This window comes from Canis lupus, chromosome 29 (genome assembly GCF_048164855.1).
Source record: "Canis lupus baileyi chromosome 29, mCanLup2.hap1, whole genome shotgun sequence".
Classification (NCBI taxonomy): domain Eukaryota; kingdom Metazoa; phylum Chordata; class Mammalia; order Carnivora; family Canidae; genus Canis; species Canis lupus.
In genome coordinates this window covers 32,867,848-32,894,222 of record NC_132866.1, presented here as the reverse complement: position 1 = coordinate 32,894,222, position 26,375 = coordinate 32,867,848, and the positions used below count along the sequence as shown (strand labels likewise).

The 26,375-nt window shown below is 41.0% G+C and overlaps 1 protein-coding gene across 8 annotated transcripts in view; it reads left to right on the top strand.

Annotated features, from left to right (window-relative positions):
• The window catches only part of PLCE1 (phospholipase C epsilon 1), a 321,197-nt gene that overhangs the window by 273,399 nt on the left and 21,423 nt on the right, over positions 1 to 26,375 (top strand). For 4 of the 8 annotated variants that reach the window (XM_072805984.1, XM_072805980.1, XM_072805981.1 and 1 more), the window contains 8 exons: positions 6,444 to 6,573; positions 9,546 to 9,587; positions 10,758 to 10,879; positions 11,824 to 11,941; positions 16,207 to 16,338; positions 19,075 to 19,365; positions 24,116 to 24,279; positions 25,981 to 26,242. In XM_072805984.1, coding sequence (XP_072662085.1) covers positions 6,444 to 6,573; positions 9,546 to 9,587; positions 10,758 to 10,879; positions 11,824 to 11,941; positions 16,207 to 16,338; positions 19,075 to 19,365; positions 24,116 to 24,279; positions 25,981 to 26,242 — 1,261 coding nt within the window. The remainder of the gene's footprint in view (positions 1 to 6,443; positions 6,574 to 9,545; positions 9,588 to 10,757; positions 10,880 to 11,823; positions 11,942 to 16,206; positions 16,339 to 19,074; positions 19,366 to 24,115; positions 24,280 to 25,980; positions 26,243 to 26,375) is intronic. The other 4 variants (XM_072805985.1, XM_072805983.1, XM_072805982.1 and 1 more) reach the window with 3 other exon arrangements.

Sequence of the window (26,375 nt, the reverse complement as noted above, 5' to 3'; positions counted from 1 at the left end):
TTTTATTTATTCACGAGAGACACACACAGACAGAGAGAGGCAGAGACACAGGCAGAGAGAGAAGCAGGCTCCATGCAGGGGGCCTGATGTGGGACTTGATCCCGGGTCTCCAGGATCACACCCTGGGCTAAACGCAGCGCTAAACTGCTGAGCCACCTGGGCTGCCCACATCACAGATTTTTTTACTGGTAAGCAAGAGTTACACTTTCGTTAAACAAGAGAAGAACAATTATGACAAAAGTGTGGGGAAGAGAGAACCAGCCAGCTGTGAGCTTGTTCTCAGGCAGTCCTATTTTTTAAAGAGTACACATAGAGTTTGAAAATCTTGACTCTAGAAACAGATTCCATTAAAAATATATGAAGCCACACATCCCTGGAAGTCTTAGAAGTAGCTGGAGGTACACAGTTTGAAGATCACACGTGGCTCTTGGCCAAGAGTTGCAAAACTGGCCACCTTCAGGGGTCAAGCAGAAACATAAATGTGAGGGGCCACCTTGGTGTATGACAGCTGGAAGCAGTCAGGACAGGAGTGGGGCACTCATGCCCTTGTAAATAAACAGCTTTAACTAAATTATTTTTAAAACACTGCACCAGCCAAACCAGACTGGTCTGGAGGGGAAGTCAGCCATGAGGACCACCAGTTTGATCCCTCTGCTGGGTCTGCCTGTGTCCAGTTTTGGACTTCAAAGCTGCTCCAGAAATCCTGGCATCTGTTTGGATTCCAGAGACCACAAGATCTATGCTGATGGATTTTGTTAGGAAGTCATTTTAACTAAAATATTAGCATGTTTTCCCTAAGGCCTGGCCGTCCACAAAGGCTGTATCAGTAACTGACTACCTACCATGGGGTGCTGTTTCTTCTATACTTGTTTTCTTTACTCAACAACTACTGCCCACTCCTGACTGCCAGGCAGACACAGCTGTCCTGTGTATACCTCTGTGGTCTTCTAGATGTGTTGGAATGTTGTAGCTTGTTGCCTTTCCCGTTCTTTGCAGGCATTTGCAGTTACTTATGCGGCCTCCAATTCACAAATGAATATATCATGCTACTTCAGAAGTCTTCTTTATGTTGAGCCCAAATCTTCCTGCCTGTTCCTCCTTCTCTTTGGCGCTACTTCTTCGCTCTGCAGCTGCACAGACCAATTCCATATCTAGAGAGCTAGCATGTGTCTCCCACCAGCTTTTCTCTTCTCCAAACTAAACATTCTTGTGTCAACTGTTTCTCACAGGATATGGCTGCTCAGACTCTTTTACTTTCCTTTAAGGATGTTTTGGATATTCTTTAATTTGTGGATCTTCTTGAATTTGCCGATCTTAAGGTGTAATTTCCAGAACAAGTCAATACTCCATATAGGGTCTGATAGCACAAGGAGGGCAGCAAAGCCATCACCTCTCTTAACTTAGACTTTATGCCTTAGTTAATACAGCCTAGAACTATTCTCGCTTTTAAAATTCTTCAGCTCACATTGGGTTCATGTTGAGTTTGTGGAAAACAAAAAAGAGTTCAGTTATTTTCACAGGGACTGCTCTTTGGCTAGTCTCCCCACTTTTTCAAGTTTACAGTAAATTTTAATCTTTCACGGGCAGGAGCCTCGCATTTATCTCTGTTAAATTTGTCCCTCTTGGTTCTGGTATACCATTCATAAAAGGTTCTTTGTGAATTTTGACTTCTGATATCCAGTGTATTTATTAGCAGTTTTTCTTATTGTGCCTTCATTCCAAGTTGCCCTTGAGCCAGATCAGCAAGCAGAGAGCCTAGCCTGTGGTCCTTCTTAAAGAACCTTCCTGGAGTTTAGGTGATTATCACTCCTGTCTAGTGCTCTCCTCTCCTGCAGCCCACATTTCTCCAGAATCTGCTTTAGCTTCTTTATTTGTAGAATAGAAGACTGAGGCCTAGCCATTTATGTGACTTTCTCAAAGCCACCCAGCTCATAGTAGCAGAGCTAGGATTCAGATTCAGGTCTTTAGGAAAGACTCTTTCAAAGGCAACAAAGAAGTCAGAATACAGAGGTTCCTGGGTGGCTCAGTCAGTTAAGCATCCAACTGTTGGTTTCAGTTCAGGGCATGATCTCAGTGTCATGAGATTTAGCTGCACATTGGACTCCGTGCTCAGCGTGGAGTCTGCTTGTCCTTCTCTCCCTGCTCCTCCCCCTCACTCACACACACTCTCTCTGTGTCTCTAAAATTAATAAAATCTTTAAAAAAAAAGAAGTCAGAATGCATTGGTAATCACTGGAACACTATTAAAAACATAGATTCTTAGGTCCCATATCTGCCCAACTAAATCAGAATTTTCACGAGGAAAGCTGGGTAATCTGTTTATTTTAAAAGAATTTGGGATCCCTGGGTGGCGCAGCGGTTTGGCGCCTGCCTTTGGCCCAGGGCGCGATCCTGGAGACCCGGGATCGAATCCCACGTCGGGCTCCCGGTGCATGGAGCCTGCTTCTCCCTCTGCCTGTGTCTCTGCTTCTCTCTCTCTCTCTCTCTCTCTCTCTGTGTGTGTGTGTGTGTGTGACTATCATAAATAAATAAAAATTAAAAAAAATTAAAAAATAAAATAAAGAATTCTTATCACCCTGGAAGTTTGGAAATACTACTTATCTCTTATTTCCCACAAAGTGAGTTACCTTATCCAAAAAGTCTAAAGAGTTTAGTGTTCTGGAGATGTATTATTAGTAAGCCCATACTAACTCTTGCTAATCACCTCTTTATTTTTCGTGTTCTCACACCAACTAATTAATAACCCATTCTGAAACTTTGTCAGGTATCACCTTGATGCTCCCCACTATATAATTTTCACAATTTAGCTCTTCCTCTTTTTGGAAAAATGGGACAGTATAATCCCACTTCTAGTTTTTAAGACCACTTCCAGCCTCCCATACCAACAATCATACCTGCAAGGTCTTTCAGTCATCTGGCAGATTGTGGCTTTAGATCTGGTGATCTGAGCTCACACAAGCTGGGTGAGTGAATGCCTAAAGCTCCTATGTTCAGACCCAACCCCTCACCTACCTGGGTCATTGCCATACCAGGAACTCACCCTCAGCAAGGGTGGGTTGCCTCAGAGCCAGGGGGATTTCTGAAGCCTTCCATCTGCCTCAGACTCATGCTGAGGCTCTTACTGAGTCTCCCTAACTACACCACATCAGATCTCTAGTTTTCTCCATGGTCTCCAGCACTTCAACCTGCTAGACACAAACAATGCATGTGAGATGACAGGGACTATGCAAGGTGCCAGTGGAACAGAGCAGAGCAAGACATGGCCCTTCCTAGACCCATCTGAGCCAGTCTCCTCATCTGACCCCCAGCTCCAAACCCCTGACCTATGTCTGAATTACTTTTATTCAAGGGCTAGGATGCTATCTTTCTGCCTCAAAGTAGGATATTGCAAAGAATAAGGATGTCAGCTCCTGGTTATCCTTTTGGCCACCTCTCCATACTTCTACACTGCTGGAAGTGTTTGGGAGTTTAAGGGACCTTGGCATGCTGCTTTCTGACATTGCCAGTCCCCGAATCTTTGCATGGAACCTCTCCCATCATACGGTTCCCACACTTTTCTGCCAGTGGGTCTACCAGGCTCCTTGCATCATCATTCCCAGCCCTTGGCTCTACCTTGAATGCTGGCTGTGTCACAGCCCTTCTCTTATCCATGACAAATAGACTTGCTGTTGTGGCTTCCTTTAACCTAGAGCAGATTTCCCAAAGTTTAAAGAACACTAATGCTATGAAACATGCTGAGAAAAGCGGGGCGGGGGGGGGGGGGGCAATGGGGGGGGCAATCCCTGGTTAAAAAAGCGTGAGAGGGCAGCCCGGGTGGCTCAGCGGTTTAGCACTGCCTTCAGCCCAGGGCCTGATCCTGGAGACCCAGGATCGAGTCCCATGTCAGGCTCCCTGCATGGAGCCTGCTTCTCCCTCCGCCTGTGTCTCTGCCTCTCTGTCTCTCTGTTTCTCATGAGTAAATAAATAAAATCTTATAAAATAAAATAAAATAAAATAAAATAAAATAAAATAATAAAATAAAATAAAATAAAATAAAATATAAAAAAGTGTGGGAAATGCTGTACTGGAGATCTTTGAAGAATCACCATACCCTTTAGCATATTAAATGAAGACTATGTGAAACCCCATAGCAGGAATGTTTCAGTTTGTTTAAGTGCTGTTCCCAACCTTCCATTGTGTTTTGTGGTTACTGTAATGGTCAGTTTTCACCTACTAGCTATCAACACCCATGGAGCTAGTGTTCCATAAAACCCACTTTGAGAAATCCCAGCCTAGACAATGTTCAGTTGTCTCAAGTGGACTGTATTGTAAAATATTTTATGTGGATAAAGACACAGCCTAAATTATGTCTTCCTTAGGTACACATTTTAATTATAAAAGTAATATAACCACATAGAAAATTTAGGAAATAGGGATCCCTGGGTGGCACAGCGGTTTAGCTGCTTCTCCCTCTGCCTGTGTCGCTGCCTCTCTTTCTCTGTGTGTCTCTCATGAATAAATAAATAAATAAATCTTTAAAAAAAATAAAATAAATAAAATAAATAAAATAAAACATCCATAATTCTGACATCAAATACAACCTATATTATAGGGGTTCTTAATATTAATAATATATCCACAGAGAGAATTCAAGGGTGCATGATATAGATGAAAAAAAAATTACCCCTCCATTTTCACTGACCTCCAGCTAAAATTTAGCATTTCCTCCAATAATAAACCACAGTAACACTGGCAGTATTTGGATCTTCATCAGCAATAGAAATTATAGTTTTTGTCTGTTACATCACAGTTGTTTCCAATACCTCCAGGAATAATTTATGCCAATCACTATTTCAAAAATATCACTTGAACTACCCCTTATACATTTTTGTTTGTGTTAATAAACATATTCCTATAGCACCACAATTTTTTCTTTTAATATTTGATAACTGTATTCAACATTTTTTGTAATCTTTTGTACTTTGTTTTATGCATTTAAAATGTCGGAGTGCCTGGGTGGCTCAGTCAGTTGAGAGTCCAGCTCTTCATCTCAGCTCAGACAGATCTCAATCCCAGGGTCTTGAGTTAGTTCAAGCCCCACACTGAGGTCCGTGCTGGGTGTGGAGCCTATTTTAAAAAAGAATAATAATAAAATAAAATAAAAAACATTCTGAGAAAGGATCCTATCTCACCAGACTGCTTAAGGGATTTATGCACCACAGTAGGTCAAGAATCTTGAAGTCTTATTTTTTTTCAAGCAGACATACCATATTTTATTGCCTCATTCTTCTATTGTTGGATTTTAGGTTTGTTTCTTGTTTTTAATTCATGCAAGAAACTTTTCTTACATTTCTGCTTATCCTTTTTTTTTTTTAAAGATTTTATTTATTTATTCCTGAGAGACACAGAGAGAGAGAGAGAGAGAGAGAGAGAGAGAGAGGCAGAGACACAGGCAGAGGGAGAAACAGGCTGCAGGCTCCATGCAGGGAGCCTGATGTGGGACTCGATCCCTGGTCTCCAGGATCAGGCCCTGGGCCAAAGGCAGGCTCTAAACCGCTGAGCCACCCAGGGATCCCCACATTTCTGCTTATTTCCTATGCTAAGTTCCCAGACCTCTATTAGCCCTGTGTCCTGTGTTATCACCTCGCAGTAATTCTAGTCAAATGTAGAGGCACATGATCTCCCTCATAGCACCCATCAGATTTCCAGAAGTTTCTGAGCCTAGTTGATTAATCTGATTGATGATTCAGATAAAGTCTGCTGAAAAACTTTATTTAAACAACGACTCAGTCTCATTGTCCATAAGGATTCCAACGCTTTTCTTGCCAAAAGCTTTTAGATAGCCTGATTCACTTCATCATTTGGGAGTGATGGTTGTTCTCCCAAGCACCAAGGTTTGTTCTGTAGGGCTTGCCCCAGGGAACTCGGGTGGCTGGGCACTACATACAGATTCCCTGTGATTGTTGTTTAAGGCTCCTGGATTATTTTTATAGGGATAACATTCTCCCAAGTATTGATACTGAACTTTAGATGAATCTAGATTTTTTCCTTTTTTTTAAATTTATTTTTTATTGGTGTTCAATTTACCAACATACAGAATAACCCCCAGTGCCCATCACCCATTCACCCCCACCCCCCGCCCTCCTCCCCTTCTACCACCCCTAGTTCGTTTCCCAGAGTTAGGAGTCTTTACGTTCTGTCTCCCTTTCTGATATTTCCCACACATTTCTTCTCCCTTCCCTTCTGTTCCCTTCCACTATTATTTATATTCCCCAAATGAATGAGAACATATAATGTTTGTCCTTCTCCAACTGACTTACTTCACTCAGCGAATCTAGATTTTTATTTTCTCTCTCAAATGAATCAAAATAAGTTAAGCCACTTTTTAGGTGGTCACTTTGAAGGCTATAAATGAAACTTCAGTAGCTTAGCATATGCAATTTTTAATTACTGATATCTTCCAGGCTCATCAGTTAGCATCCATGCAAGCTCAGGCTTATAATGGGGGAAATGTCAACCCTCCACCTGCTAATAACGAGGAAGAGGAAGATGAAGAGGACGAATATGATTATGACTATGAATCCCTGTCTGATGGTAAGATAAACACAACCCTATGCTGTGTGCAGGGAAATGCCTGGATGATTTTCTGTTGTGGTTTTTTTGTGTCTTCTCCCCCACCCCCACCCCCCCCACACACACACACAAAAATGAGTCTGGCACTTCACAGGCCAACCATGCAGATTATTGTAATCACTGTCCAGGAGTTCCTGAATCCCATTGCTTAGTGAGGAGGACCAAGCAAGGAAGGGGATTCTGTTAGCCACTACAGCCAACATTCAAAGAGAGAAAAGGAGGGTGTGGGAAGCAACACAGGGGTTATTCCTGAGGTTTCTGGAGGAAAAGGTGGAATTGCAGCAGAGAGACCCCATTCTCACCCTTGCAGTTTCTGAGGCAGCTAATGCTCTTGGCAGTCATTGTGGCTGCTGGCTCTTCTCACTCCTCACCACCTGCAGGGGGCAGCATCGCGGTTCTGTGCTCTCTGCTCCTCCTCACCACCTTCACATATGTTTTTTTGTAAGAAATATAGAAAATATTTTTTAAAAGAGCAGCATTTCACTTCCCCCTCTCCTCGGTTCTCACATCACTAAATCAACAAGGTGTTTCTGTCTGGCTCCTTCAAAGGGACAAAATATGGTTGATGGCTAATGGCCTAATACAAAAAAGTCACATGAATGAAGTTATCTACAAATTATAGGTGAAGGATCCCTCTTACATGAGAATTAGATTTCAGGTGTGTTCGTTTGTACTAAATTGGTTATAGATTGCAAAATGTTTTCTAGGTACCATTGCTGATGGTAAACTGTTTCAGTAACTTTTGAAAAGTAGTGTAATAAAAAATTGCCAAAATTTCTATTTACACAAATAACATTACATGTGTAGAATATATTATTTCTATGTAGGATCATTGTTTTGCTAATATGTAGATATGCCCAGACCAGCAACCATTTACCATTGGCATGAAGACAGCCAAGCTACCCTCCTCCAAATATCTGCTGCTCATGCTCCAGGATTGCCCCCAAGTTATGTCCAGTTCCATGAGCTTCCATCAGGGCCAGCACTTACAGCCCAGTCTCCTTTTGCCTCCTAAATATGATACTAATCTATGTCTATTTAATATTTGCCCTTAGTAATAGTTTATTGCTCCATGCCATCAACTAAAAGCCAAATTTACTTGACCTGAAATCCATCAGATAATGTGAGGGCCATAATCTCTAATGGGGAAAAAAGGGGGGAAAATGAAAAGAAGTCAAGATAATTTCTTGAATCCTATTCCTGAAAACTTGTGGGAATATGAGTATTCTTATATTGACAATCTTCCCCATGGATCCCTATTATAATTATGGTGATGCTGTCTCAGAGGAACAAATTTATTCAAATAAGAAACAAAACCACACTTAAGAACTCAACCAATCCAGATGTCATTTGCCTCTGTGAGAAGTTAGTTCGCTGGAAGATAAATTCACTCTATCATAAATTACTCCTGTGTTTCTTCTGTACTTTTGAGCCCAGGAAGAAGGGGCTTTTCTTAATTATTAGTAGTATTATTATAGGAGTTTTTGATATGCAAATAACAAAATGATCAGATATTTATTTATTTCAGTTAGGAGAGTAAACCCAAAGTACCCTGCTGAATTTCTAAGATAGTTGCATGCTTTTTTAAAACCTGCCTTGCTGGATGGGGGTACGCATGGAAAGGGGGCCTCATTACGTCCTGCTTCAATAAACTATGAGATGTCGGGTCAATATCCTGTCTCCACTCTAGGCCTTATGACCCTCAGATGTGTAATGAAAAGATTCTGTTCAGTGTTGACTGGTGTTCTCCTTCTTCTAGCACTAACACCTAAGATCTATGACAGCTGAAGGCCACTGCCACCACATGGGTATTTCCCATTTCATTGACAGATTCCTCTGACTGGCTGATTCCCAAACAGGCCTTGTAGTTTTGCCATAACTTGTTTCAGCTGGTTGTGTTGGGGCTACCTCATGCTACTGTTAAATGCCCTGTCAATCTTGCAGGCTTGGTGTGGTTTCTGTGGTGCCTCCCTCACGCACCTCTGTGCAGATCCCTCTACCGTCTTCACACCCTCTGACTAAGATAAGAAGGGAATGGAAATCTGCCTGCTCTGTGTAGAATGATTTGGAGCTTCATTGGGGACCTCAGAGATTTCTCAGCTTCTTGTAATGATGAGTCCTTTTGAGGAGATGTAGAAGCTGTGACCTGTCACCCTCGGGGAACTAGGCATGCTCTCAAAGTTCTGCATACGGTTGCAGGAGGGTGGCTGGCCTTCTGAGGCCCTCACAGACGTCCCAGGGGAAGGGCTCATCTGTAGAATCTGGGTGGCCAGTTTATCTCTGTGACAGCTCTGGTCCTCAGTTTCATGTCTATAAAGTGAGAGAATTAGTTTACAGCCCCTTTGGGCTATAAAAAATGTGACGATTCCTAAGCACACAGTTAATTCCAGAAGATCTAAAGGAAGTTGCAGATGAGGCCCATGTGTTTCAGGAATTCCTACTCTGCCTTTTGGCTAAGAAGTCCTTCATGAATATTTATTTTATTAAATTCCATTAAATAAATATAAATTAATTTTCTTCCAGCCTTGCTGTTTATCTTGACCAGCTTTGAAAAGGCAGTAAAGAGTATAGATTTGAATTTGCAACTTAACATAGACATTCTAGGACAGTGACTGCATGATTCTAACAATTCAGTCGATTTCTATCCATTTAACATAATGCATTACTGGAATGTTATGACAGTCAGTAACTGAAAATATGTAATGTGAATATGGCAGCATGATTAACATTAACAATGTTTGCATTTCTTTTATTGCTAGGCCTGGCCTCTCTAATAGTCAAAATATTAAATCAATAGAGGATTTCTTGTTTCATTTATCTCACAATCTAAGCAATTGTTATTTATGCTTTGCTTCATACCTTAATTTAATTTATCTGGCTTTTGTCTTAATTTTCCTTACTTTTATCCTCTTTCTGATTCTGTTTTTCTATAGCAGATGTCCTTACTGCTTCTCCTGCTCCTAACAGTCAGGAAGGTAAAGCCGTTTAAACTGGGCATTTTAACTGCATGAATGTGGACATTCCGTGTTCAGGTTCTTAGCCCTGATTAGCATGAAATCGTGATACTTACATGAGTAAAAATGTAATGAAGTAATTGATCTTGTTTACTTCTTGACAGCCTGCTTGGCCCTTGTTTGGTATAAGGATATTTTGGTGTAAGCATTTATGGTCTGGTGAGTTAGTGAACCTTGGGTGAGAAATGAGAGCTTTCTTGTTTTTCATTTTAAAAGAGCATAACTGTGGGGCACCTGGGTGGGTCAGTGGTTGAGCTTCTGTCTTTGGCTCAGGTCGTGATCCCGGGGTCCTGGGATCAAGTTCTGTATTGGGCTCCTCACCAGGAGCTTGCTTCTTCCTCTATGTCTCTGCCTCTCTCTCTCTCTGTCTCTCTGTCTCTCTGTCTCTGTCTCTCTCTCTCTGTCTCTCATGAATAATTAATAAAATCTTTTTAAAAAGTAAATTTAAAAAAATAAAAGAGCATAACTGTGATGTGCTTCTAACAGCTTTAAAGTCATTTTGAATAGAAATACCAGAAGAAGAGCAAAGTGTAAGATTATTTGTCATGCTTTAGATATTCCTAGGTATATTTTAATTTCTATCATCAAGGTTTTGCTTATTAAATTCATAAACAATTATGAAAACTCTACTTTTTAATTAAGTAGAATTGTGAAAACTGCATTGCAAATAACAGTATCTTTTTTCCCAGGGTTTGACATTTCTAGAAGTAAAAGATGCTAATAGCTTCATTTTAAAATGAGAGTGATTAACTCCTGTATGCACAATCTAAAAGTGCTTCTACTACTAAGTCCTCTCCAAACTTGTGTGCTGAGGCTTCTGACACAAGGGTGTCTAACATAAGGTTTGTACAGTCCCAGTGATCTGTATGGACTTGAGCCTTCTCATTTAGATTATGTCTATATGGTACCAAAACTACTGGTAAGCAATTCAATTAAAAATAAATACATCATTGACCAAATTTAACAAATTTTAAAAATTATACTCCAAGCCATCGTTTTGGCAAAATGTAGCCAGAGCCTCAGTCTTAGTAGATAAGCACAAGTGTCTGGATATCCTTGTAATGATGTAGACAAAGCTCTCAAGTGAAACATTTGGTTCTTGTTTGCTGAAGCCTGCCAACTTATTTTCAGACAACATTCTAGAAGACAGACCTGAAAATAAATCATGTAATGACAAGCTTCAGTTTGAGTATAACGAAGAAATCCCCAAGAGGATAAAGAAAGCAGATAATTCTGCTTTCAACAAAGGAAAGGTGGGTGAATGGCTTCTGTTCAGTTACAGTTGGGCCACAGCAGTCTTGTCAGTTGTGGGTAGAATTTCACTCTCTCCTGGTCCCTTCCCTTCCCATTTCCACCTGCTTTCTCTTAGATGCCAAAGCCCACATGGTGATGTATGGGACACCTTCATGCCATTTGTAGAATGATAGCCACTGGTTCATCCAAACAATAGCTAGAGAAGATATACAGTGTGGCAGGCACTGAGATGACACAGGAGGTAGTTTAGTGATGGAGACAAATATGTAAACAGTGCTTGTAAATGAGTACAATGTGTAGATGAGTACAAAGACCTGTGACTACACAGTGTTATCAGAGCATCAGGGAGGATGGTGTTGGAAAAGATTTGGCCAAGTAGACAAAAACAGAACGTTTAGGCCAAGAGAACAGCCTGGTACATCCAAGGAATTTCTAGAATTTTTAAAGTGTTTGGGATGACCAACCAGATAAACAGGGCCAGGATTGTTAAATGTTCACAGAGGAGTGACATGGAGAATAGAGATCTAAATGAGCTACCCAGACCCTGCCTTCAAGTGCCTCCTCACACTATGTAGACTCTGAGCAAATCTGTAGACACAGTTTCAGTGACATTGTGAGAAAGCTCAATAATAAAGTATGTCAAAAATGTGAGCCATAAAAGATGCATATTCAATCATCTCTCATTCAACAAATATACATTGACTATTCCACATTTAAGATACTGGACTGTGCCCTCAGCGAAGATGAAGATGAGTTAGGCCCATCACTTACTTTCAGAAAGTTGTGACTCTGGGAAAGGTGTTGGGACATGTATGTGGATAGATAGAGAGCAATGTGAAACACACTGATGGCATGAGAAAGGAACAGATAAAGACCTTTGGGGATTCAGAGGTAGGTGGGCATACACTTTCTATGTAAACTTGTGTCATTTTTCCCTTGATAGGTTTATGACATGGAACTGGGAGAAGAATTTTATCTTCCTCAGAATAAAAAGGAAAGCAGACAGATTGCACCAGAGCTTTCTGACCTTGTCATCTACTGCCAAGCGGTAAAGTTTCCGGGTAAGAGTAGACAATATCATCTATAGGAAAAGATACCAAAAGATAAAAATGTGCCATTTATTTAATTGGACACTGTAAATACTTTCAAAATAACTAAATTGTGTTATCAAAGTCATTGTTACACTACCTTCTAAATATTTTTTATAATTATTATTAGCTTTGATGGTCATGGGGAAAAATATCATAAAATGTTTATTTTCCAGATATCATATCTTTTTGTAATAGTTAATAATAATGATAATAATAATATTCATAACATCTTAAGAGCTAAAATTTATTAAGCCCTTCAGTACCAGGATTTGCGCTAAGTATTTTACATACATCATACTACTGACTTTGCATAAATCATGTTACATTCTGTGAGGTAGGTGGATTTATTCCCATTTTTAAATGAAATGAAATCTGAGAAAGACAAACTGGTTCAAGGTTTCACAATGTATCAGCTAAGACTCTTTTGTTTGAAAGTGATAGAAATTGACTTAAGCAAAAAAGAAATGTGTTGGCTCATGTGTTAAACATAAAAACATAAAAATGAAGGGATATACAAGTTTCAGGTACAGGTTGATCCAGGGCTTCTCTTTCCCCATTTCTCACTCTGCCTCCTCTGGGTTGTGCCTATTCCCTTTGTGATAGCAAGGCGGGTGCAGCAGGCTAGCACTACATGGTTTCAGATTAGCTCAGTCTAAGAGTTTCCCAGAAATTTCAGCACCAGTTTCATTGTTTTCCATTGAGTCCTTTGCCTATCCCTGAACCAGTCCACTAATTCCCCAGGACTGACAATTGACAATCTGGGGCTTGTGGCACATTCCCCATCTTTGAGCTGGGTAGCAAGACTCCACCCAAACCACAGGACCAAGGGTGGGATTTCAGCGGGAGAGTAGGTTTCCCCAAGTGGCTATTCCTAGAAGTACAATGACCTTAATGATGATAAACCATTCCTCCCGCCCAAAAAAATGTGCATTTCAATTAATAAAAGGTAGAGCTATGATTCTGAAGGCTATCTCCAAAGCCCTGCTCTTAACCATTGCACTATCCTGCCCCTCTTGTTAGAGTGTGATCTCTGCATTTATCCAATTGCGTGTCCCACAAACGGGGCATCAGGGGCTGCAGGGCAAACAGGAAAGTCCATAAATATAGGAAAGTCAGGAAAATTAATCTCCTTATACTGTGAAAAAGGATCCCCTTGTACAAAATTTCTAAGGACAGAAAAGCAGCTGGAAACAGGAGATTCATCTAAATTTTGGAAAATGAAGTATATAAACTTGGCCTAAGAGATGTGTTAAAATTTCAACCCTGCATGTGAATGCAGATCCTGGCCTCCAGAGGCATATCTTATGCCTCACTTCTCATACTCTGCCCTACAAACAGGACAAAGGTATTAGGCTATTAAAAAAATAGGTAATAGCAGTCCTTTCACACATATGGAAGAAATTACAGATAGAAGTTCCTCAATTTAAGGTTTTTTCCCATAAGCTGTTTTTTTTTTTTTTAAGATTTTATTTATTTATTCATGAGAGAGGCAGAGACATAGGCAGGGAGAAGCAGGCTCCCTGAGGCGAGCCCCATGTGGGACTCGATCCCAGAACTCTGGGATCACACCCTGAGGCGAAGGCAGACACTCAATCGCTGAGCTACCCAGGCGTCCCCCATAAACTGTTTTTAAACATTTGGCAGCTGCTACTGCTTATCTGATAGCAAATCTTGTTGAGGAAGATATGAATTTATAAGTAGCAATCAGAATCTTCAAAGAAATGTAAGAACCCAGCTATTTAGGTTTAGTCTCACAGATCATGACTTTCTGTCAACGTAAGTATGATATGAACGTATTTGCAGCTGGAAGATCATTCTCCTTATGGGATAAAATCCTTTTCCTGTCAAGGAGCCTGGTGGCTTGCATGTCCTTTATGACTGGAACAAGTGTGAGGTCCACGGCATTCACAGATCAAGAATCACTCACATTCTCACATGCTCATGTGCTGGCTCACATGCTCACATTCGAGAATCACTGCATGGCTCGTTCTTTATAAATTCAATGGACACCACACCCAAACCATTCCACGGACTTTGTTCTTCTCAAGCACTGATTAAATAGTACAAATTCCCAAAGATATTTGAAGTCACTGTGAAAGAAAGTTTATGTACCAGTAGAGAATTGTGGGAGAGCAAAAAGGTCATTGGGTCCAACTTCTGACTTGAGACACAGGCTAATAAGCATGGGGTCATTTGGCTTATGTTTAAAATTGCAAGAATGCTATTCTTAAAAGTGTTTATATAGCACACGTTCTTTATGGGTATACTACATTTAATTTGGTTTGAGGTTTTGGGGAGGTTTTTTTTAGTAACTGAGGTTTCTTACAGTTTTCTCTCCCCAAACTTACTTCCTCTCAAAATTAACAAAACTGTGCTACCAGAACCATTGTTCTAATAGATTTTAAATATTTATTGTTATATGCTTTGTTTCAATGCTCATGGGGAAAGCAGATAAAATGTTTATTTTGCTACACTATTGACTTTGATTTTGCTACATTATCAATTTCAATGCATCTCACCACAATTCCAAGTCCCTTCTAAGGAGCCACATGCAAAAAAAATCTTCAGAGCAGTGAGACCACAAAGATCTGTGGCATTACCTTCCCCAGAAGGAAATTAATTACCCAAAGATCATGAACCTGCTTCAATGGCAGAGCACACCTCCTCCGTGGCCTTGACTGGGTCAGTTACATAACTTCTCTGCACTTCCAATTCCTTATCTGTAAAAAAAAAAAAAAAAAGTATAACTTGCAGGGTGGTTGTAAAAATTAGCAATAAAGTCTATAATGTGATTAACACACTATCTAGAAAAGAATTGGCTCTCTGGAAGTGGTGGTTGTTGTCATTGATAAAAGGGCCAACAGGGCACAAGAAGGTTGTTTATTGCTGTATCAGTGATTCAAAAGGAATCAACAGATTCCTTCCCTTTTCTTGATCACCCAGCCAAGGGAACAACCAGGCTCTTCACAAAGGAGTCCACATACCCTTTGATGTGTGCCAGGATGTGTGCAAAAAACCCCAGAATCAACAGCTCCCTCACTCTGGCCCCTTGAGAGAAAACCTACTGTGATATCACTGTGCTGAGGGCAAAATTCACACAAAATTTTAAGATAAAGCATGAGAACCTCCTAGTCCAAGTTTGTGCATCTTTGTGGTTACAGATACTTAAGAGGAAAAAAATATTTAGAAGCCCCACAGCTGCTATGAACTGAACACTTTCTCTGACCAAGACACTCTGCTAAGTATGTATATACACATGATCTCATTCAACCCTAACCATGACCCTTTCACAGATGAGGAGGGAGTAATGCAGAGAGGTTAAGTAATTTATGTGAGGTTGCACTGCTAGGAACAGGGTTTAAGCCCCAATGTCTCCGCTCTTATTAAGCACCGCCTAATCCTGTGTTTTCTCTGATGATGTTCTTGGAAGGCGTATTTTCATCTCCAAGAGGACCTCCTGAATGCTGCTTCAGCTGAAGGAGACACTTTCTAGTGCTACAGTTGTACACAGTAGAATGGTTTGGAGGCAGCACCTCTGGCTTGATTAGTGCTCTTAAATGACTCTTCCTGCACTGGAGCCAGGTCTGCACTCATTTCCTCATTCAGCAAAAGGCTATTAAGTTCCTGCTGCACAGCAGGCACTATGCCAGGTGGGAAGGGTCAGGCAGTGGTTGGACTAGGAGGAAGCAAAAGAAGCCACGAAACATCATGATCATCATAACGTATTTCCCATCGAACCCTCAGATTAACCCCCGTGAGTGAGTTCCTATCATCACACCCATTTCATAGATAAGGAGATAGGAACGGATAAGGTAGATGTTATGCCAACCTCATACTGGCAAGAACTGAACCTAAACAATGAGACACTGAAGTTCAGACTTTACCCAATCTTTCATTGCTCCAAGTTGAGTAATTAGGTTCTAATAATTAAATATTGACTTGGGGAGCTTTCTTTTCATGCAGTTTTTCAAAATCTTTCTGGTGCACAATCAAGTGAATGTATTGTGATTTTGTGATGATCATGCAGTTCTTGTCCTATTTGCCTCCAGAGAGAAAAACTTTGCTACCACTGCCTGCAATGCTATTATTAACTGTGTTAAAAATGCTAGTAGATCTTCTGTCCCAGGGCTGCAAGGGAGTAGTAGGACTTCAAAATAAACAGTAACAGGGATGGAAAATGTTGAGTTCCCTTGCTTGTAGTTTTTGGCTTATTTATTTTCATTTTATGGGAACAGGGCTGTCAACTCTAAATGCATCTGGCTCTAACAGAGGAAAAGAGAGGAAAAGCAGGAAGTCCATTTTTGGCAACAATCCGGGCAGAATGAGCCCTGGGGAGACAGCATCGTTTAACAAAGCATCTGGAAAAAGTAAAGTCACCTTCTTCCCATATTTTGGCCCGATTCTGCATGCTGGATGATTCCAATACTTGACCATCTAAGCACTTCTCTTGAACTTTTAATTTCTTTTTTTTTTATGTTCATGAATGTTTATGTTATCTAAGTGTGGTACCAATATATTTAAAATTACAAATTTACACTCTTACCTTCCTAAAAAATAACATTTCACTGAAGACGTTCTAAACATGTTTGCCTCAAAAGTAAAAGCTGGAGCCACCTTGGAACATTCTAGTTGTTTTTGGAACTCCTCATCCTTATAACTCTTCATCCTTATAACTCCAGAAGATATATCCATTTTATTTCTAATTACTTTGTATTATAAAAGTAATAAATTCTCATAGTTAAAAACTCAAACATTTCAGACTATTATTAAAATTCCTTTCCACTCTCAATGTCCCAGTTCTACTCCCCAGAGGCAACCAGTGTTAGGTTTATTGTGTTTTCTTCAAGAAAAATAAAATTCTTTTTAAGATAATACAACGGGATATAACTGAAGATACTTGGATAACTTTTTTTTCTTGAGGTAAAATTTGTATATAACATTATACTAGTTTCAGGTGTATAACGTAGTAATTTGATCCTTGTGTGCACTACAAAGTGATCCCCACAATAAATCTACTTAAGTTGCCATCCATCATCCTACACTTAACCCCTTCACCCATTTCACCCACCCCTTCACCCTCCCCCTCTGATAACCACTGACCCATTCTCTGTATCCAGGAGGCGTGTTTGGTTTTATATGTTTGTTTTGTTTTTTATATTTCACATATGAGTGAAATTATGTGGTATTTGTCTTTCTCTGACTGATTTCACTTGGCATTATGCCCTCAAAATCCATCCATGTTGTTACACATGGCAGATTCTCCTTCATTTTTATGGCTGAGTAGTATTCTATTGTGTGTAGATTGATAGATAGATAGATAGATAATCACATCTTCCTTATCCATTCACCCTTCAGTGAACACTTAGGTCGTTCCCATATCCTGGCTATTGTGAGTAATGCTGCAGTGAACATTGGGGTACATGTATGTTTTTGAATTAGTGTTTTTATTTTCTTCAAATAAATACCCAGAAGTGATATAGCTGATCATATGGAATTTCTATCTTTAATCTTTTTTTTTAATCTTTAATCTTTTGAGGAAACTCCATACTGTTTTCCATAGTGACTGCACCAGTTTGCATTCCCCCCGAACAGTGTACAGAGTTTCCCTTTACTCCACATCCTCTCCCACAATTGTTATTTCTTGTTTTTTTATAATAGACATTCCAACGGGTGATATCTCATTGTGGTTTCAGCTTGCATTTCCCTGGTGATCACTGGTGGTGTCCATCTTTTCATGTGCCTATTGGCCATCTCTATATCTTCTTTGGGAAAATGTCTGCTTAAATCATCTGCCCATTTTTGTAATCAAATTGGGTTTTTTTTGCTCCTGAGTTACTTGAGTTCTTTATATACTTTGAATATTTAACCCCTTATCGGATATATGACTTGCAAATATTTTCTCCCATCCCGTAGATTGCCTTTTCTTTTTATTGATGATTTCCTTTACTGTGCAGAAGCATTTCAATCTGATGTAGTCCCACTTGTTTATTTTTCTTTTTGTTGCCTTTGATTCTGGAGTCGGAGCCAAAAATTCAACAGGAAGCTTATTGCCTTTGTTTTCTTCTGGGAGCTATGTGGTTTTAGGTCTTACATTCAAGTCTTTAAACGGTTTCAAGTTCATTTATTTTGTATGGTGTAAGATACTCTAGTTTCATTCTTTTACGTGTGGCTGACCAGTTTTCCCAACACCATTTATTGAAGAGACAATCTTTTCCCTAATGTGTATTCTTGGCTCTGTTGTCATAAATCAATTGGCCATATATAAGTAGGTTTATTTCTAGGGCCTCTATTCTGTTCCACTGATCTATGTGTCTCACTTTATTCCAGTACCATATTGTTTTGATTACTATAACTTTGTTGTATAGTTTAAAATCAGGAGACATATATAACTTTTATACTTCTATAACTCTCCTCATAGCTTTCTATACATATCTACCTTACTGCATGGTATTCCACTGTGTGGGTATACTGTCATTTATTAAACCACTTCCTTGCTGGTAGAACATTTTGGTTGCTTCCTGGGTGGTGGTGGTGGTAATGGGTGGTTTTGGAGTTTTGGTTTTGGTTTTCTTTAGTTATTTAAATTAAAAAAAAAAAAAGCAATGCTAGAGTGAACACCCTTGGACACATATGGTTGTCGTATTTGTACAAATTTATCCATAGAATAGATGAGCTACTGAGGCAGAGGACTTTCAGGCTTTTTATTTAAATTAGAGTTGTTATACTCATCTTTAAAAAAAAAAGATTTATTTATTTATTCATGAGAGACACAGACTGAGAGAGAAGCAGAGACATAGGCAGAGGGAGAAGCAGGCTCCTCTCAGGGACCCTGATGTGGGACTCGATCCCAGATCCCAGGATCACAACCCGCGCCAAAGGCAGGCACCCAACCGCTGAGCCACCCAGGCATCCCTGTTACACTCATCTTAAAACACAATAGCTATCATTTTGTTTCAAGGTAGTAGACTAACTCACAAGGAACAGGCAAGATGTATTCCAATCTGTTATGTGTTATGATTGCCTACTGGGATGTTCAGGTTTATCTTTCTAAAATATTTAAAGTTTTCTGCACTAATCTGAGGCTAATCTTTTGGGGGGTTTAGGTTCCTGTGAAGGAATGCGACAGGCGTGGGAGGAATCTTCTTCCCCCCTCAACCCAACCACATCCCTCAGCGCTATCATTAGAACTCCCAAATGTTACCATATCTCATCGCTGAATGAAAATGCCGCCAAACGTCTGTGTCGCAGGTATTCTCAGAAACTGATCCAGCACACTGCCTGTCAGCTGCTGAGGACTTACCCGGCTGCCACACGCATCGACTCCTCCAACCCCAATCCTCTCTTGTTCTGGCTCCATGGGATACAGCTCGTGGCACTCAACTACCAGACAGATGGTAATGGGCCTGCTTCACCCAGCAGGGTGCCTCTCCACCTCTCTCCTCTGTGTCTTCTATTTCAGCAAATGTAGTACAACAAACAAGATTGCTTAAAGGGAGCAAGATTCCACATGGGGCATACCATATAGGAGGGTTAAAGTACAGAGGACCAACAACAGAAGTGAATTTGATAAGGAATTGGGTCCTTGGTGTTTCGATTAAGGCAATAGATAGGAACCATGAAGGGTCCCTCATCATCTCCTGCTCCTGCCCCATTTTTAAAGCATTTTTTAGACATATGACTGCTCTTGATAGGGTTGTGTCCAGTTTGTTTTTCAAGATCTTTGGGGGTAGAGATTTCCTAAAGCCTCTTAAGAAATTCTCTTGCTAAGCTCTTGTTCTTGCCATCAAAAACTAGTGTGGCTCCAAACACTTGGCAAAGTAAAATCATTTTAGCTTCTTCTCTTCCCTTTGAGATTGAAATAGAGAATGATGGTCATTGCCCTAGGATTGTCTAACACAAAGGAAACCAGTATATGAACCACATGAACAGTGAGAGTAGTGTCCGTGTTTCTCTACTGCGGATGAGACTCTCATAACAGGGTAACTGATGAGACCTAAACCTCAGGTAAGAGCTACTGTTTATGGCATGCTTACTGTGCACCAGGCACTGAGCTGAATTCTTGACCCCCTATTATCTCATTTAATGTTCGCAAACCCTATGAGGTAGCTTACTTGTATAATCCCTGTTTGTTAGATGGGCAAACCAAGGCAGAAAGAGATTAATTTGCTCAACAAGAATGAATTATAATTAATAGACTCAAGGACTCTGTGAGTTTAGAGGATAAAGCATTTGTTTCCACTTGGTTATGGGGGAAGGGAGCTACAGAAGATAAAGAATAAAAGAGGAGTGTTTCCTAGAAGCTCATTCAAAAACCAGAGTCTTTCCTTTGAATAGTCGAGTGGCCTCCCCAATCCTCTCATGTGCACTGAATCAGATCCTAGTTAACCATGCTGACCCATCAACCAAAACACAGCCCTCTCTCCTGCCAATGTCAAACCACAGTGCTAGTCCTGGGACCACCTAGCAAACTGGCACTAGCACCAGCAGTATTCATTTGTGGCTGACCCTGCAGACACATGGTCAGAGATATCAGTCCTGTGTTTTTGCCCTTTCATATTTGTTTCTTTCAATTGATATTAAATAAGTCAATGCAAGTGAAGTACCATACTCAACATACAGCCTGGCACATAGAAAGCATTCCACAAACATTAACTATCATAAGTGTTTTTGATAAGTTATGAAAACAGTATGATTTGGACTCTCAAATGGAAATAATAATGAAATATTTTCAAAGTTGTAAAAGTTTCTTTTCAGTCTGTCCCGAGTGGCTTGTGGGTTCATATCTCTGGCCCCATCCTTAGCCCTGTGTCCACTGGTCCCCTTGGTTATCATGATACTGAAATATTTTAAGTAAACTGAAGTAACCAGCAAAATGGTTTTCTCCAGGAAATGGAAGTGCATTTAGTTTGGTATGTGTCCTTTCTCCTGAAGTGCCGAGTCTGCTGCAGACATCCTGGCTCTACTGATGGCAAAGGGAGCTACAGTGACGGGGAACATGGGAATTATCCCTCCTTGAGCCACCCCGCCATATGAAACACACCCTGAGACTGCAGCTCAGCCTCCACACACCCCTGAAGGTTTCTCCTCTGGCCCAAATCAAGCCAGAGAGCGTGTTGGAGCTTACCCACTCAGCAGAGGCAGATGGTTGTATCGTGCGGTTCATCCTTAACATTTCTCTGCAAAACCTTCCAACTCCCAGAAGGGAGTACTGCCATATATCCTCTCTTGGTTTCAATATGGCAAACAATGATAAACATCTGCCTAGGCTGGACGAACCACAACTACATGCAGTTTCAGGGTGTTTATCTGTAAAAATAGTTTTCCTCAAACTGGGGGGTAGAGCCAGGTCAAGACCTTGCATGCAGTAGGTGCTCAATAAATGTGTGCTGCACTGAGCCAAAACAGATTGTCTCTATAAGCCCCACTGCAGTCTGAACCTATGATTCATGATTTTTGGTCCAGATCTCTCCTAGGTACTTCTTTGTGAATTGCAAGTCCGTATTGATGAGTCAACATTGGAATCATTATTTTTAATTCTTGAAAAGGATTTCTAGGTTAGGGAGTGCTTGATATTCTATGAAATGACCCCAACCAAATAACAGAACCCCCCCAGGGTCCCTTTAGCCTCCAGATATGTTCTATGGATCATCTACCTTACCCCTTCCTGAATTTCAGGGAACCTGATGTACCAAAGGGGTGTCCACAGACTTAGGGTGATCTCTTCCCAGGATTTCTTTTTTTTTTTTTTTAAGATTTTATTTATTTATTCATGAAAGACACAGAGGGAGAGGGAGAGACACAGGCCGAGGGAGAAGCAGGCTCCTTGCAGGGAGCCCAACATTGGACTCGATCCCGGGACTCCAGAATCACTGCGCCAAAGGCAGGCGCTAAACTGCTAAGCCACCCAGAGATTTCTAATGGCTCCTTCAACTCCTGAATGTCTGCAGTAATCTAGAACCAGGTGTAGCCCAGGTCTCCTCAGTAAAACCAACTCTTGAGTTGGGAAACTTGTCTGAGCTTGGTGTGCAGATAGACTGGTTTTTGCTGGCAATAGTCCCTCAAAGCTCTTTCCATCTGGGGCAGAACAATTTCTGCGTCATGTCCTAGGATCTACAAGTATAGACATTTAGCCCTAGTTAAAAGATAAGCTTCTATTAATACTTATACTTTCCTAAATGATTGTCATACTCTTTCTAATGACTTTTCCAGCCCCCAAACATAAAGATAAATATTATGAGAGTGGTGGCTACTTAATACAGAGTTTTTAAAAAGAAGAAAGACCATAAAGGTAATGCTATGCTTGATCTGCCATTAGATGCATTGGCTGAGAGGGATGATGGGGTTACACAGATTCCTGCACATCCTGTCCACGTGGCTAGAACAAGGGTTTTAAAACTATAGCCCTAGATGAAGTTTTGGAACCAGCTGCAGGACTGTAGGAGGACTAGATTTAAGGTCTCACCTTTATTCCAAATGAGCAGCTCTGCGTGGATCTATTTCACATATTCGATCACCAATGAGATTTTAGGTAAGGAAAAGTGCTTTAAAGTTCTGGAAAGCTACAAGGATAGACACATTGCTAATAAAATCAGACTTCAAACCCAAATGGGTGTTGATTTCGTAATCATATTTAATGGCTGCTTTTATCAAGCACCTTCTATGTGCCACATGCTGGGGTAGGGGCCTTCACACATCATCTTATTTATCTTTATGATACCCTTGTGAGATATAGATTATATGGCTTCAGCAGTTAAGATTCGGTAGTTAAGATAATATATATTACATGGTTTGGTATTCAAGATGAGTCAGTCTGTCTGGGTGTGAACTCTAATGTCCACCACTCACTAGCCATGTGCCTTGAGTTTTTTCATTTCTTGTGCCTTGGTTTCTTCATCTATAAAAATGAAAATACTAAAATAAGCTATTTCATGGGTTATGGAGGCACTGATGCACACAAAGTGTTTAGAACGGGGGCTGGTGCATGGGAAGGGCGCAGTGAGTTGCTGTAATTTTGTTAGTAGTATCTATCCATTTCACATTTACCATCTGCATAGGCTAGTTTGCTTCACTCTGTTGCCTTAATGGATCAGTCGCAAGGGACTGGATGGGCCTGAAAGGTTGGGTCCAGTGTGCTAATTTTGTAGATAAGGACCCCTGGAGCTCTCTTGTGTCTAAGACATCTTCCCCCCAAAATTCCTGCATGTGGCCTCAGCCAACTCCACAAACACGGAAACATTTTATACACAAGACAAGTGAAAGCCAACTTTCTCATTCCTCCACGATGCTTACTACACTTTTCCTTGAGGTTGGTCCATGTAGCAAAGTTTACTCTGCACATGGGAAGAATCTATCAGAGGAAACATTTGTCAGGTGTGTCTCATAAACTTTTTGCTCATTTGGGCAACTTTTATACAGACTTGCACCATCAGATGAGTATTTGAGTGTGTAAGAGCCCCAAAACAGTGCAGGGATCCAATTGTTCATCAAAGAACTATGCCAAATAAAATCTGGCCACAAATTCTGAAAGCTGTTGTGAGAGTTCCAGGCATTTATGATTGAGGAGATCGTGGACATGATGTGAATCACATGTAATAATGATTTTGTTTTCATATTGAACTACAATTATAAAAAAAAAGTATTGCAATTTATGGGTTGAAATGGAGATTTCAAAGACAAAGTATGGTTTTCTGGCTATTCTCTTAGCCTTTCTTGTATTACTAAGATTTCATCTTATATCTGGAAAAGCAAGAATTGTTCATAAAATTGTCTGCAATGTTTGTTGCTTGGGGATAAAAAAAAATGCCATTATTCCTTTCTAAACCTCAGTATAAAATGAGGTCTTTCAAATATTTTTCTGGATGGATGTTGTGAATTTTTATTTGCAAGAGTTTTTAAGTGGAAGAACATGGGATGGAGCATGAGCTCCGTGAAGATGGAGTCTGTGTCATGTCAGCAGCTGTGTCTCGGGTGCGTGACACAACCTGGCACAGAATTGGCACGCAGTGAGTCTAAGCCATGAATAGGCGCTTATCTCTTCTTCATGCTTAGGGGAAAATTGATACAAAGTTCTTTTGAATTAAAAGTGAATGTGTAAGATGACGCGTGAGCCACCAAGTAACAAGAAATACTGATTTTATTCTGCAGATCTCCCTTTACATTTAAATGCTGCCATGTTTGAGGCCAACGGTGGCTGTGGTTATGTTTTGAAACCCCCCGTTCTGTGGGACAAGAACTGTCCCATGTACCAGAAGTTTTCACCCTTGGAAAGAGACCTGGACAACATGGAGCCTGCCGTCTATTCCTTAACTGTAAGTACGGCCTCCGTTGGCGGGCTGTGGAAGATCCGTAAGCCTTCCTAAACACGAACTGGTTTTGACTTCAAGGCGTCACAGAGGTCTCATGTCACAATTTTGTTCAGGCAGATTTAGTTCCCAAAAGCATTTCTTTACCTCTCAGAAACCAGTGGCTCGGGATCCCTGGGGGGCGCAGCGGTTTGGCGCCTGCCTTTGGCCCAGGGCGCGATCCTGGAGACCCGGGATCGAATCCCACGTCGGGCTCCCGGTGCATGGAGCCTGCTTCTCCCTCTGCCTGTGTCTCTGCCCCTCTCTCTCTCTCTCTCTCTCTCTCTGTGTGTGTGTGTGTGACTATCATAAATAAGTGAAAATTAAAAAAAAAAAGAAAGAAAGCAGTGGCTCTGGTTTAGGTACACTGTCACCAGGCCCTATATTTGCCAGAGCCCAGTAGGTGGACTTATGAGGTCCTTGCTTCACCTGCATGCTGATAATGTTAATTCTATCCTCCAGCCCCCGAGCTTTGTAACTGCGAGTGGGATCCCGTAAACATTAAGCTCCTGGTTAGAGCATCTTAAACTCTGACAAGTTCTTACAAGATCAGACAGGCCTCAATATACAAATCAAATAAATATTTTTTTCTCCTTACAGTGTAACCTCTATCAGCCCTGCACCCCTCCTTGTTCCTTTTATTACCTAATTTACTAACCATCAGAACCCCACAGGCTGCCCCCTAACAGCTCAGCCCGGGTAGCTCACACTTATTCACTGCTCTTTCACTCCCAATAAGCTGATAGAGACAAAAACCCACCAGATGGTGATAGGAAAGGCAGGGAAGGACGAAGTTACCTTTTCTCTTCATCTTCACATCTTGTCTGTCCCTCTGCAGAGACTGCTGGACAGCCTGTGCTCACGACGCCTCAGAGCCCCAGGGCTACGGGGAGCAGCGGGGTGGGGGGAAACCTGCTCACAGTTGTTCCTCCTATAGTGCTTTTCTCTGCCCCCAAGACCAGGGCAGCAGCCCCTTTCTGTTTGACCATTTCAACTGGACTGAGCATAGTTCCATCTACTTACAGAAGGTGGTGGATCATTTTTAACAATATTCCCTGTGACCTGTTCCAAAACTAAACTATTTAAGAACACAATTTGAGGTATATCAAATATAGACACCTAAAACATTTTGAGCAGAATGTCAATAACCAGTTCTCAGTGACATTGCTTTCAGTCCCCTTTTCTCTTGCCTTCTTGAGAAATTTTATTATCTTAACTGCTTGGTTTTTTTTTTTTATAATTTTTATTTATTTATGATAGTCACACAGAGAGAGGAGAGAGGCTGAGACACAGGCAGAGAGAGAAGCAGGCTCCATGCACCGGGAGCCCGACGCGGGATTCGATCCTGGGTCTCCAGGATCGCGCCCTGGGCCAAAGGCAGGCACCAAACCGCTGCGCCACCCAGGGATCCCTAACTGCTTGGTTTTGACCGTTTTTACAGTTGAAAGGTTACAGTCAAGTGAATGCTGTTGACAAAATAGGCTTTCACATTATTCCAGTCATGTGATTACCTAATGACAATCACTTTTTTTTAAGCAACTTTATTAACCATTTACCCCGTTTCATTCCAGAGTATTCTCTTTCTTGGTGGAGGGAAGGAATGAGGTACAGAGGTTGCTTTGTTTCTTTTGCATCTTCAGTGACTTTGATCCTTTTCTCCCCACTCAGATTGTCTCTGGTCAAAACGTGTGCCCAAGTAGCAGCACGGGAAGCCCATGTATCGAAGTGGACGTGCTGGGCATGCCCCTGGACAGTTGCCACTTCCGCACAAAACCCATCCACCGGAACACTTTGAACCCCATGTGGAATGAACAGTTTCTCTTCCGGGTTCACTTTGAAGATCTCATATTCCTGCGTTTTGCAGTTGTGGAAAACAATAGCTCAGCCATAACCGCTCAGAGAATCATCCCCCTCAAGGCTTTAAAACGAGGTAGAATAAAATTGTCAAAATGGTGATAATTCTTGCAGCTAACTGATGGATGCCCTGGAGTTCCTGATGCTCTTCTCTCAACTTGTGTGTATGTTTAAAATTTCCATGGTACAAAGTTAAAATAAGAGGCACA